This window comes from Ischnura elegans, chromosome 8 (genome assembly GCF_921293095.1).
Source record: "Ischnura elegans chromosome 8, ioIscEleg1.1, whole genome shotgun sequence".
In the NCBI taxonomy this organism is placed as follows: Eukaryota; Metazoa; Arthropoda; class Insecta; order Odonata; family Coenagrionidae; genus Ischnura; species Ischnura elegans.
This window is the reverse complement of record NC_060253.1, coordinates 12,844,744-12,859,147: the sequence shown is the minus strand read 5'-3', so window position 1 is coordinate 12,859,147 and position 14,404 is coordinate 12,844,744. Positions and strand designations below refer to the sequence as shown.

The 14,404-nt window shown below is 39.3% G+C and overlaps 1 protein-coding gene across 3 annotated transcripts in view; it reads right to left on the bottom strand.

Annotated features, from left to right (window-relative positions):
* LOC124164272 overlaps positions 1–14,404 on the bottom strand; it is a 378,970-nt gene that overhangs the window by 15,052 nt on the left and 349,514 nt on the right. For all 3 annotated transcript variants that reach the window (XM_046541524.1, XM_046541526.1, XM_046541525.1), the window contains exons 6-9: positions 5,415–5,689; positions 3,300–3,635; positions 1,963–2,252; positions 38–729 (exon numbers count right to left, since the gene is read on the bottom strand). In XM_046541524.1, the coding sequence (XP_046397480.1) occupies positions 38–729; positions 1,963–2,252; positions 3,300–3,635; positions 5,415–5,689 (1,593 nt within the window). The remainder of the gene's footprint in view (positions 1–37; positions 730–1,962; positions 2,253–3,299; positions 3,636–5,414; positions 5,690–14,404) is intronic.

The following is a 14,404-nucleotide window of genomic DNA, read 5'->3' as shown; positions in this document are numbered from 1 at the left end:
ACAAAGGACTTGGGGACGGGAGGGTTTCTAAGCTTACCTTGGCTTTTGTAGCTCATAGGCCTCGGGAGATCGGCAGAGGAGTTGACTTTGCTTTGCGGTTTGGGTGCGACAGCAGGGCCTGGTTTCGTTACACTAGCAGCAGGTTTACTAGCAGGGCCTACGGGACACACAGCGGGTTTTACAGACGACGACGAATCGTGGTGATTCTCGTGCGGGAGCTGGGGCTTTCCCTGGCTGATCACTGGGATTGAATTTTGGTCGACGGGATTTTTCGACTGGGGTTTTGACTTAGGTTGTTCCACCACTGCATGGGAATTGACCACTTCCTCCTCGGCCCTCTTCCCGTTCAACACTTGACTCTTCCCCTCCACGGAATTTTTACGAGCGGGAACAGAGTTCTTGACGGGGGCATCCACCCGTTGGTGGACTTCGGCGACGACAGACTGCTTTGGGGGAGCAGCCGCCGCCGGCACGACCGGCGGGGGAGGGGCTGGGGCTTTCTTCTTCTTCTGTCCGGGAAGTGACGAGGTCGACGCACTGAGCGATGAGTACGAAGACGACGACATCATGGTTTTGGATGAAGCTGTGGAGACGGACGAGGGTGGACCGTTGGAGGCTGCCAAGTTACCCATCGATCGAGAGAATGGGGGCAGCTGGGAGTTGACGCAACCGCTGGACCTCTGCATTTGCTGTTGCTGCTTGCGTCTCGGAAGCGTGTCAGGAGCACCACTGCAATTAAGACAGGTGACTTTAGTCAATAACAAAATCCGATGCGAAAACTAAGCATGAATGGTAAGAATGAGTCCACGATTTCATATTGCAACATAAAGGGAAACCAATACATGTGTATCTTAATAATGTGCTGTGTTGTGAAAAACAATACGAAAACGAAATAATTCAGAGGAAGTTACAGTGCAAAAAAATGGGAAAATATCAGACGTCGCAACTATACAGAAACACATCTTCACACAGGATTAAAATTTCCAGTGAAAATCATGAACATAATTGTGAATAGCAGCTTCACCTGTATAGGGGATTTACAGAGCTTGTGTCCTCCAACCTTTAGTTTTTGGTTTTATTGCCAAAATATATTAATAGGAAGACAAAGTTCCATTTCAAATTTTATAATATATTTCTAACAAAAATATAGGAAAAATTGCTTTCAAAAATTTATCATCAGTCATTGACTCACATCAAACAAATGAAATGAAGCCCAAAAAGTCCTTATAATTTTACTTCTGCAAATTTGCAAACAAATACAGTCCACTTAATATAATTTTAGTCAGAAGCCAGGGCAATTTGAATTTAATTTACTTATTCAACAAAATGCTCAAGTCCTTACTTGAGGATTCAGTGGTGGAGTGAAGTTACAATGTATGTAGTTACAACAATAAGTTTTCAGGAAAGTCCGTAGTCCACTTTAGTAAAGCCATATTATTTAATATTAATAAGAAGGAATCTGTGAGCAATAATTGTGAAAGATGAGACATCACTCCGCAATTCATTGACCAGAGCAAGCCTGTTATAATGCCCTTGAAACAGCAAAAAAAATATTATACTGAAATTATCAAAGTTGCATCAAGCTATAGAATGATTGTAATATTGATTTAAATTGTACGTGTGTTTGAAGGCTAGAGACAGTTAAAATATTTTCCCAGCCTATGATAATAATAAATAACAGTTAACAGTTACTGTAAAGACAACATGAAGTGTTACACTTATTTTCTTTCTTTGAATAGCCAACATTTTTGGACCCAGAATGCATTTTGTGCATCTATTTTATGCATTTTTATTTTTCACACCAGCATTTAGGTGCAAGTAAAGAAAAGATGAATGCAGCACAGGCCAAACTCAAATTTACTTGAAAATGAGTCAGTTGACTAATTTTTGTTTCCGCACACTTCCAAGTTTACTTGCATTACGAGGAATAAAATTATCATTATTTCCCAGGATAACACTCACCTCCCCCCAACGCCACTTTCCGGGCTCTCGCTGAGCACAGATGCCTCATGGTAGCCGCTGCTGTCGGAGCTGTTCCTCGAGTGCGAAATGATTGTTGTCCCAGTGGATGCGCTGCCAACGTGGTTGCCCTTCCCCTTGCCCACGTGGTTCCCCCTCCTCCCATCCCCCACCACTATGTCCTCCTCCTCGTACTCGTCCTCCTCATCGTCAATTGGGCCCGACTTACGACGGGACACTGGGATCGGTGCGGGCTCCGACGGAGGGGCCGGAGTGATGAATTCCGAAGTTATCTGATTGAATGAAAAGATGGAGTTTAGAACTGGAATACCATATACCCAACAGATTAAATGGACTCAATAATAATTATAATAAATAATATTTATTTAAATATGTTTATTAATATTTATTCCTATCACCATTTATCTACAGGACAGATTGATTGGCTTAAATGTATGCACTCGGAATGAAGGTGCTGGTCCAAATTGTATGGGCCTTCAACCATACGATAAACTACCAGCCATGCTTACCGCTCAGAAAAGTGAAGCTGCATTTAAGACTAATCTACTGAGGTATCTTCAATCAAAAATGTTTCACCCCAGCGATAAACTTTTTAACAATATTTGACATGAGTCCTGTAACCACTGTGTGTGTTCAGCTTCTTTAGCCTGACATGTCCAATATTAGTGTAACCTTTGTATCAACTTGATCTCTGGACAAATAAAACATTATTATCAAGTCCGCAGGGATGACTATGCATAAGTTCCATTAAAATACAATATAAAATAAAATACGAACCGGTTATAAAATGCACATGTGCTATACAGAGATTCATGCAAGCTGTTCAGTGAAATTTAAGTAAATATATGCACGTAGGTTAATGTTAAAACATCTGTTGAAAACTCATTTACGCAGTAATAACACTTCTGGATTATTAAATTCATTAATTTATCCTTGAAGTAATTCAAGATGTAAATGGAACAGAGGGTGATAGGAATCTTATCGTACACAGCGACAATGGAATAATAAAAATACAAGAAAATGTCACCCAGTACTTGAAAAGAAAAGAAAATTAGATGAAGCTAACAATATGGAGAGGAGATAAGTGTTGAATCTTTTCCACTGCTCCCATGATGTTAAATGCCTCGTTGTTGTTTTCTGAGAAGTTTTACGTGTATTGCCCTTATGAATTGTCTTGTGTCACTATAGGCTTTTTTCTGCCATTTTACTGATGCATGAGGTGGCTGTAGTAATGGCTATCGTGCGCCCTTTGCTTTACACAAAGAATCTTAAAGTTTTCCAAGCCTCTCAAAAGCTGAGTGAAATGAGGCTCCACTAACCTTCCCTTCCGTGAGCGAGGTTTGCGCGGGTGGCTTCGGGGCCCTCCTCTTCCTGTGTCGGATGGGAGGGGGCGGTGGCTGTCCCTCCTCCATCGGTGATTTCAATTTCTTGTCACCAGAGAGCGAGATTGGGCGAGGCGTGCTGTCTTGCCTCCTGCTCATCTGACTGTTGATGTGGTTGCGCAGCTGATCTTGCGACGCACCCACCGTCCTTGGCACCGGGTGCGACAGCGGTGGTGACACCGATCTAGTGGGACCCAAGGATTCGTCCGATCTCGCAGGCGATATGCTGTGCCCACCCAAGCTGTCGCTGCTCACGCTGCCCTCACATACGCTCTGGAATGATGGAGTAACAACCTTGCGTTCAACATGCATTGCTCACTAAGATTAACTCATCGCAAATAATTACTCTGTTGGTCTTGAGTAGAGAGATTGAATTTTCATATAGCCCCCCAAGTCCCAATACATAATGATAACATTGGCAAATATGAGAAGCTATTACTATATTTTTAGAACATATATACTGAAAATTTGTAGTATTAATTATTGTGAGGAAAATATTTGTACCTTTTCAGTATAGAGAATCAGAAAACATATAGAACCAAGAGAGATTTTTAGTGAGCCCGACATAATTGCAACAGTAAAAAGCTAATTTTGAAGATGGTTGGGCCACACATTGAGAAGGAAAAACAACAGCATCATAAAACAGGTTTGTAATGGCAGACTTAATGGTAGAAGTTCTCGAGGAAGACTTGAGTACGACATGGAACAGAAATAGAAATGATGGAAAACAGAGAAGATTGGAGGCAAGGTAAAAAACCATCCTGGGTTTACATGGCTACAGGAGTAAGATTAAGTCAGTACGTAATAATTATTGCATTAACTCGTGTAAGCCACACCCTCATGTATCACACGCACCCCCATTTTTGGGACAGCTTGTGAGGAAAAAAAAACTTCCTAGCACATTTTGGGTGCTGTATAATATAGGTACTCTTGATTCGTTGCTAAATCAATAAATTTACATTACCGTGATTAATAAGGGTAATTAATGTTATAAATGTAATTCCTGCAAATGTTTCCTAGTTCAATGCTAAACTCTGAAGAAATAAACAAAAAGAGTTTGAGGGAAAATGGTACAAGGATTACATTAAAACTTGGAGGATTCATGTAAGTCCCGCACCCCCTTTTTTCCTCGGCAATTGCAGATAAAAGGTGTGCGGCTTCTATGGGTAAATATGGTAATTAAAGTTAAATATAAATTTAACTGATAAAATATTTTGATAATAACAGAAATTCGTTAGAGCATTTCCTTTATTTACTTGCTGATGGCTGGTGTCCAAACGCACCTCAATCGGCCACTCCCCTAAAAAAGCGGCTTGTGGGATACATTGTAGATGAAGACATGAAGTCAATATTGGGCTAAACAAAGACATGAAATGCAGTGTCTTCAGAATCACAGCTGGGGTGATTTACCACAATATGAATGAATATTATTGTCCATATCCTCACTGAAATCACTAAACTAGCATAAAATATCACAACTTTTGGTAATGAATCTAGGCAGAGCACTCATTGGAGGAATCCTTGAGATAGAAGCAAAATGGAAAGTTTTGAGGATCATAATTGAATGGCTTTTCCAACAGTATGGAAGCATTATTCCATAATTTTACGTTTATTTTTGTATTTTTCTTCAAACAGCAAAATTTTAATGTGATAAAAAGTGCACTGGTGCTAATTCACAAAATTATGTTTAAACTGTGTTTTAATAATAGAACAACAAAAATAATAATGTAATTATTTGTATATTATGCTATACATAGCATCACTTTTTAAATGTATTCCTTTTCATTGAAAAAATGAGGAAAGTAAAAGGCAGAAAACCTTCTGATGATCCACATATTGCTCAGAAGGACTAAAATGTAATGGGAAAACTACGACCGCCCATATTGTCGGCACTAATGGAAAATGCATATGATATTGCTACATTTGTTACCAAATCTAAGAAAAAGCTTGCGTGCAATATATGGTTCCTTTGAAAAACACGTAAGAGAAGTGAAGAGAGACGACGCGCCACCCCATTTGTAAATCTACCGATTTATTTGAGAGAGAACTTACCGATCGGCTGCCCCTCTTGAAGATGAACCCGAATACACCTCCCGAGGAATTGTTGGTGGTGGTCGTGGAGCCACTGCTCTTCCGTCTTTTGTCTCCGACGTCTGCCAACTGCTGATGGTGCTGCAGGGAGATGATGTCAGCAGTGGAGGTTGCATGGATCCTGTGTCGGGAGTGGTGATTGTGCGGAACAGTGCTGCCCCGCAATGCCACGGTCACCTCCTGAAGCTTGTAGTCGAAGAGGTTGGAGGTCAGGCACAAGACCTCGTCAGGATTCACTAAAAACAAGAAGGGAAACATTTTACTTGTATGCAAAGTCTTAGCAGGGTAAAGAAATAGAATTCATTCAGGATAACTTCTGGGAAAGGCAGTGGGGTAGCCAGGAATTTCGTTTGGGGGGGGGGGTTCAAGAGCCGGGGGAAAATTTTTGAAAAACAGGGTACTAAGTAGAGTTTTTTTAAATTTTAACACTTTCCACAGCCAAAAAAACTTCATTTGTCAAAGAAATCTTTTGTAAATTCATGATTTTTCAATATTTTTTTTTCTTTTATGAAGCAGAGTAACTGTTTTTATATTTTAGTGGGGCCTGGACTGGGGATATGTAATCCGTATCTGAAGGTTATTCGATTAGCACTCGATTAATCTGGTCTGAAGAAGGTTCATAACATGTTGAAGGAAGTTAACTTCATGCTCATAAAAGTTCAATTCAGGTTCGTGACAGTAAACTTCATGTTTACACAAGTTCACCCCAGACCTGACAAAGCAAGTAACATTGATAGATGAATTTAAGGCCTGTTACTTTACAATCTATTCATGACCCCTGATGTCTTTCTTTTCCACTTAACCTTAAAATATGCATATACTTCTAGAGACATATAGGAAAAAATAAACAATTAACAATCAAAATATTTATAATTTCGCAATATCCTAAACTGTGGAAAAGAATTACAATGCTGGTAGTATTAACGAAGCACAAAAATATCAAGAATTTATGCAAAAAGGGTTTAGGTGATAACTCGACAAGTGGAGTCAATATTTTGATGATACCATGAAGATGAAAACCTCTGTGCTGAAATGTTAAGTACTCCATGTGTTTTGCTAATACACCCTGGAGCTGTCATCAATATCGTCCTTCACCGCTGTATTGCTCTGTGTTGTTATAAACTCAGTGATGCTCTTGATTTGTACAAGAAATGTGCCTTTCTTAGTTTGTCTCCACTCGTAATTATCAACACTGGTAATGTGTGGAATTGTGTTCAAAAGTCAACTCTGCCAACTCAATACTGCGGCTAGTTTTCTACCGATGGAAAGAGAGAAAATCTAGAACAGGGGGAGCATACCTCAAAAGTGTTTTGCAAACACGTAAGGTGGGTGGCCTAATCCGATAGGATAGCCCACCAGGACACGTAGATAAGATACGGTAGGTAGCACGCATTGAGACAGTTGAACGATGAATGATATATTTTCGAAATTACTAATCACTTAAGATCAAGAGCTGGCAAGAAATGAATAAAAAATCAATGAGGGATATTAAAATACCAAGCTTACTCAAGGAGGCAGACACAATTGAGCTGTTTTGTTAAAAAGATACTACATGAATGTACAAGAAATGTAGAGAAAGTCACATTTTATGAGAATTTTGCAGAATAAAAATTTGAGATAACCATTGTCGTCATATGAGGGGCAGTCAATCAATGTCAATGGGGGACACACTTGGCATAGAAGCTTGACGAAGTTCATCATTTTCTCTTAATTTCTGCCTCAATAGTGATTTTAATCAGATGTAATACATAGATAATTGTTTTTCCACATATTATGAAATTTTCACGTCACCTTTGAATAATCTCAGAACCGTTATCGTCAAAGAATAAGTGACCTTCAACGAGCAAATTAAAACCTTCATTGATTAACACTGTTAATGACCTCGACGCGCCATCTTATTCGGGAGTCGCGCCTCTTCTGTTTTTTGGGTTTTTAACGAGGTAGTCACGTTCGCAACACACTGTGAATTATCGGCGAGGAAATATTTGGCGAAGCACGTCGCCTTGGGCCGAAGATTATACGACTGACTTAGTTGCAGCTCCGTCCGCGAGGGGGGTCCAAAAGTTTTTCGACAAACAAGGCTAACAGACTTTGCGTCCACCACCCTGAGCCCTTCCTCTTCTCTCAGGGAAAAAGATACGGCCGCGAAGCCAAAACCACGGCAGGAGTTAGGAAGCCTGGCAAGCATGCCTACTCATTCAATTACATTGAAATGCATGCAACGAACGCGACACTTCGACTTTGAGAACGGAATTGGGCCCGTTGGCGGTCGGACACTTGCAGAACAGGGGGGGCGACCCGTTTTGACGTTAAATCCTACTGAAAAATTATTGTTTGACCATTTTTTAAAATAAAATTTTCAACGGTGATAGAACAAAAAATAAAGACATTTGTCCTTTTTTGATGCCTTGCCAACTTCTTGAGAAATTCGCGCGGAAAAAAAATCACCGGTCTTGAACCTTTCGCAGATAAGTTGATGACGTTATGAACTCATCTCTAACGGTGCACCGCTATTTAGATACTCCTTGGCCTCGGATTATTTGTCGTCCTTCATACTCTCATAAACGAGTACTTCCCTCAATGAAAGGCTCTCCTTGAACGAGTAAATGAGTTATAATTCTTTTGACGTCACCAACTTATGAAACGTTTTCTTATTTTAATATAATGAGAGAACGGCTCAGTGGGTAAGATTTTTTTCGTCATAATTTATTCCTACTGTAACGTCCAACAGCAGTTTTTTTTCAAATCCTCTTTACTTTCCTCTACGTACAGCTTTCTTTTTTTGCCTCCCTACTTCGATCAACTCTCGCCTTGCTTTTTCTCCTCAACAATTTCCCTCTCCTTCCATCAACAAATCCCTAACAACAGTAAATATCAGTATTCATTACACATCAACATTATTTTAATATTAGTTCCCTCCTTATCCGAGGCTTGGTGCTGACGTTTCCAAACATTTATTTTTTTCCAGGGCAAGCCTTGCGACTATCCCCAACCTGGAGTTCAAACTGAGTATGCGCTGGAGCGACGAAGTGAAGAAGAATGTGAGGAATATGGGAGACCAGCTGGATATGGCAGGCGACCGTAGAATTTGGAGGAATTTGGTTGGTGAGGCCAAACACCTTCTAGGTAGGTTTCGAATGGCCACAGGAGTAAGAGCAAGAAATTTTAATATCTAACGTTACACACTCCCATACATCCACCGAATTCTTGCAATGAATTGCAAAATGCCGGGCCTGGGTTCTAACCAATTTCCCCACCCAGGAGGATTTAGCTTCACCCGGCCTCCTCCAGCAGATGGCAAATCACTCAAAAAAGGCGGGAAAACACTGGAGCGACGGCGACAAACAAAGTTGATCACGCACCTAGTGCGGAAGCGTGTTCGTCGCAGGTGCAGAGAGTGGATTTTTATCACAGGACCGCTAACAAAGCCAATACGCCACTCAAAACAACTCGCGGTAACCAAGCGCCACACACGCTACTTTATTGCGTCACTTACTTCATGAACACCATTAATTTCCTACTTTTTAACAGACGGGGAGGCCATAACCTCCAGCCCAACAGGCATGTATCGAGGCACGACGAATGAAGCGAGTGACGTAAAAGAAGTACAGCAGCTTCTTTAGCGGTCTCATTAACGCATGTTCGAATAAAAAACTATTTAATGAACCCAGGCCTGCGCGACCAGTGAGAACTGGTTCGCATTTGACAGTCGTATGGGGACAAGAGCCGAAGGCCGAATGTCCATTCTGGCTCTTACAGCAATAGGGATGGCGGTGGAGGATTTTGGAAGTGGGCGTCTTTACCAAGTTTAGAAAGTCTTTTGATTTTTTCCTTCACAGGTTCAATGGAATGGATCACGTGTTAAGACAGATGATCAATTAAATGAGGAAAGAATTCGGCTCCCGTGGGATTTTAACTCGGCAACAATATGTTTCGTTCCAATTGGTTGACTCTAAATTCAGAAGGATTTTCCTATCGATAATAAGCATGAATGATATATATCACGATGAATTCACTTCAAAATCGAAAATTAAATAATTTAAGCAAATACCTACTGCAACTAAGGCTACATAAATCTCGAGTGCGAACGAAAAGCGTGGGTATTTCAAATACTGAAAATCCAAGAAAAAGTCGATTTTGTGAACATAAAAAACATTAGTGAAGATTGTGAGGTAATTTTTTTTACCAATAATAGGATTGATTAACTACCCCTTTCGTTTGCTGTAGTACCTTCAGGAGTCATGAGTTTCTGTAAAAAGACAAGCATGAGTGGCTGAGTTTAATGATTTTGAATATTATACATCCTGCGATTTTCATTGACACTTCACAAATAAGACTTAGATAAGAAATTGCCTTAGATAACAAGTTAAATGGCATTGCCGCTGTTTTAAATACATAAATAAAATAACATGAGCTACATTTCAATCAACCCAATTATGGTCGAAATACTACATTAAACAACGTAAGCATTTCTATTGAGCAAAAATTTATGCTAATTGCATTTCTCAGTCAGTTATGCATCCGAGCATTTCTACCCACACCAAGATGTTTGTACTGGGCTCCTTAGCTTTCCATTGGATAGAACGACATTTTTGGTTGTTTTGTTGACTATTGTTGGTGGTGATACCTGGGAGTGGAGATTGTTGCAAACGCTCATGTGCCTTTGTCAACCGACATTGTATACTAAATTTGCATATACAGTCAACTAATTTTCTTTGTAGTTGATTTATTTATTGTCCACTCCTTCAGTGTGAAAACAGCCACTTCAGATGAAGGAAAAATGGTAAAGAGTCATCTACGTAGATTACGGAGAGCACCTGTATGACGTCTGGGAGAGACGGTACGCAATTATGGCGCCCTGGCACATGATAAACAGTCAGGTAATGAACGACCTCTCAAGTATCCATTAAATCACTAAGGTAATGGCTCTGCGATGGTTAAACAGTGAAGTTTTGTTTTTAACCAGTTAAAAGCGGTAAAAACAAGCAATTTCTCGAACAAAATTTCACAAATGAAAGACTTCCAGCAAAACTACTCCATTCGCCGGCAAAGCTATACATTAAATTTGAAAGCAAACAAATACAAGATTCAATTTGCCATTATTACCAGCCGAATGAGCGTTATTAGAGCTGTAACGTACAATTTGTTTTACGCCGAAGCATCGAAGAGATATAATTTAATACAGGAAAAAAATATACATAGCACTCATAGCTGCTGTAAAGTTGGTTTATAAATATGAACATCACATTTAGCCGGCAATGGATAGGAATTATTAGATTGCATGAAAATATGAATACAAATATTTAGATTTTGTTTCCAAATATACCAACATCTGCTAGCAAACAATACATTTGAAGAGATGAAGCGGCGACAAAATATGAAAAACTCCCGTCATCTGAAACACAGCGAAATAAAAATATATATACAAAAAAAAAAATGAAAACCAACGAGGCAAAAAAAAGTTCAAAATCCAAAATGTGGAGTCTACGAATTTATAGTATTCCTGATTCCCAAAGATCAACAAGAAGCTTCCTCACTTATTTCACCTTCACAAACAATATTCCACGTCATCACGTTAAAAAAAAACTCAAGTACATATTGCTCAGCTACTATTCCAAACGATGAAATAGACAGTTATTATCACTTAATGAAATTAAAATCCTTAATTTCAGCAGTTCGTCGTGCCTTTCTTATTTCCTTAGACAGATTTATGGGACTCTTAATGAAAAATATCGTTAAAAACAGAAATATTTCAGTTTGAAAAAATGCATTCTCACGAATGGTGAAATGCGTTCATTTTCCTATCACTTCCGCTGGCGATCTCCACACGATAATCGCGGGAATACCTCCTCGTTCAGCTGCTATAATAAGGAAAATTAAGTTGTATCTATCGACATTTCGATGAGTCGGCTGATGAACGATTCCTAATAAGCACTTCCTGCGAGTCGCAGAGCAGCAAAAACGATATTATTATTTATGTTGTTACTATCAATTCAGTTGTTTCAAGTCGACCATGCTGACGGGTTGTAACAAAAGTACATAAGAAATATATTGAATCCAAAATACAAAATATAATGTACTAAATACAAAAAGGCACTCACAATTCAATTTTTCCCCACCTTTTCATAAAAATCTGAGTATTAATTGGGAAGGGCTCCAATATTTCATCGGATAACCCATTCCTCGGAGGCCCTATCTTAAAATTATGATCTCTCTTCGTCATGTAAATAGGTCTTTTTTTAACAGTTCGATATGAATAAACGAAAAGCTTTTTTTTTACAAAATATCAATTAATTTATACCTTCATAATAGATTTAGACATAAAATTATACGAAAATTATATCATACAAAATTATGTTATTCCAGCAGCAACAAATGAAAACAGACAAGGACTATGATTCGTTTCAAACTGTTGATAGCGAAATGAGTGAGTCAACAAGGTTAATTAATTATTGACAATTATTTAAAACAAGGTTAGGACCCACTGCAGGGTAATGCTCATAGAGTAAGGACTAGTAGAGGTAGGATGACGTTACCACTTTGGTTCCAATACAACTCGAGCGTGTCCATGGTAAGTTGGTATTGAGTCACGTGACTATCCAACGATTAGCGAATTGCTTACATGCTGTTGGGTATCAAGAAAATCCATTCAAGGTAAGATCAGTGACCTTTCATGGGTGAGTAAAGCTAAAAATATATTAATTTTGATAAGCGCCGAATATTTCCTCCCGAGGTCATTTATGTTTAAGTTCCCCACATCACGTGATACATATGATGCATAAACGTGTTTACCGAGGATGGTGCTAGCTATTCGCCCTCTACTTAATCCTTACTAGTTGCGCTAATAAGCTCGGGTGTATGCCCATAATGCAATGATATTAAAATACGAAAATTTTGCATACGAAATGGTTGAAAGTAAAGATATATTTTCGTCGTAGCTTATGTCAATAAATTATTCAAAGCCATGCCTAAAAAAATTCCGGTTTTAAGGACTCTTGACAACCAGAAATTAGTTTTCACACACAACAAAACTCTGAAAGCACGTACTGTGGATTCTTCGAAGGAAAAATCTATGGTTTTACACGTGACGATGACAATGACGTCACCTTCCAGATTCCTGGATGACGTCGTACGTTACACCACCCATGACGCTAAGTGCTCACCATGTTTCCATGAAACATCATTTTCGCTGGAATTTAGGCAATAGCCTTGAACGTGAGACAAAATGAAAAGAGATGAAAGGGGTAAAGATAAGATCCTTACCTGGAAATAGCCACCCTTGGGTATCTCGCGTCTTACGAGAAATACAAATAAACCGGATAGTTACCACTAACAATCACGAGTAAACAACTCGGAGACGTTGTGACTAGGGATCCCAAGAATGATAACGATAAACATTATGGCCGCGCTGAGAATTTAGGATATTACGTACGATAAATAAGTGAGAGATTACCCACAATAAGTTCCGAGCAATTGAATAAACAACGAAGATTAAATTCTTGAGTTAACTGCTTCCAGTTGAACTTTATCTACACTTGATAAAAGAAGCTAATAAAACTTTCCCCTCCGAAAAAAAATCACCTCCCCTAACCACTATTTTAATTACAGAAACAGAAATTTCTGAGGATATCAAGCTAACACGAAGGCTTATTGTTAAGTTATCCTGGTATTAATAGTACACGGGAGGAGTAGAGGCAAGAGTATTAGCTTACCACCCAGCCGGTACAGATTCAAGTCCTGACGGCGGCAAAGATTTTTCTGAGACTATCCAATAGGATACTTTCCTTCATCAAAGAAAACGAAAGGCATTGATTGAGATTCGTTACCCGCCATTAGTGTATTCATAATATACAAATTATTTGGTTTTAGAATTCCCAGTTTAGACGAATGGCAATGGTCAATTTTAACCTCATTTGAAAAAGGCCAGATTGGCGCCCTTGCGATGCCACTCCACGTGACGTCACAGGGGCCTAGTTGCTTTACGAGTAGTCAGGAGTTTTACATCGTCTGAAATTACCAATGCATGCATGGGGCACAGAGCTCAGGGAAACATGTCTTAATAATCACCTATTAAAATTGCTTATGGTCGGAAAGTTTCCGTCGTTTGATAAGGTATTAATAATCCTTATTTAAGACGAGCGCTACCTGCTAGCAGGATACTCTACTACCTGGTAGAAGCCAGCATCGCAGCGGCGCACAATATCCTCACCCCATGGTCACCTCATACGGCGGAAGCGGGAACCAGAATGACGTCACACGGGATTTTCCCATCATTCATTATTAGCTGTCGCGTTTTCGCGCGCTTGAAAAATTTCACTTTTCATTTAATCGCGAAAAATAGATATCGTCATTGAAAAATCTAAAAGCGTGAAATTCGTACTTCAGGAGTAATAATCTTTCGATTTAGGCAGTAAAAAAATAATAGGAAACCACCCTATTCCTGCTCAAGTTATTTGTGGAGGCCATTTCGAGTAGAACACTCCTTCCGTCGGATAGGACGTTGAGCAATGGTCCCCTCGGCGCCTTTCCCTGAGAGCTGGGTAATGCCGATGCCGGGTTTCTCTTCAATATCCCCCCCTCCCAATCCGTCCCTTAAGGCGCAAATGACCTCAGTAGTCCGTCGCCTCCTCAAAATAAGAAACCATATTTTTTATACTCCTTCAGCGGCAGTGAACAATTAATATTTCTGAATATCATTCCCAGCAATATTATTGTATAAGGAGTTTAAGTCCTCATAAAAAACGAATGAAAACAGGTATTTGGCCCATTTCTCATAATTTAATGCAGGACAATTAATAATATCTAACAATTGACCCCTTGAAATAAATTTATAAAACAATTCACCAAACAAACAGAGTTAATTAAGTATGTAAAATCAAATTTGTACATTTTGCCTATAATTCGTGTCCAAAATTACATCACAAAACATTCTCTGTATTGATACTTGGCTG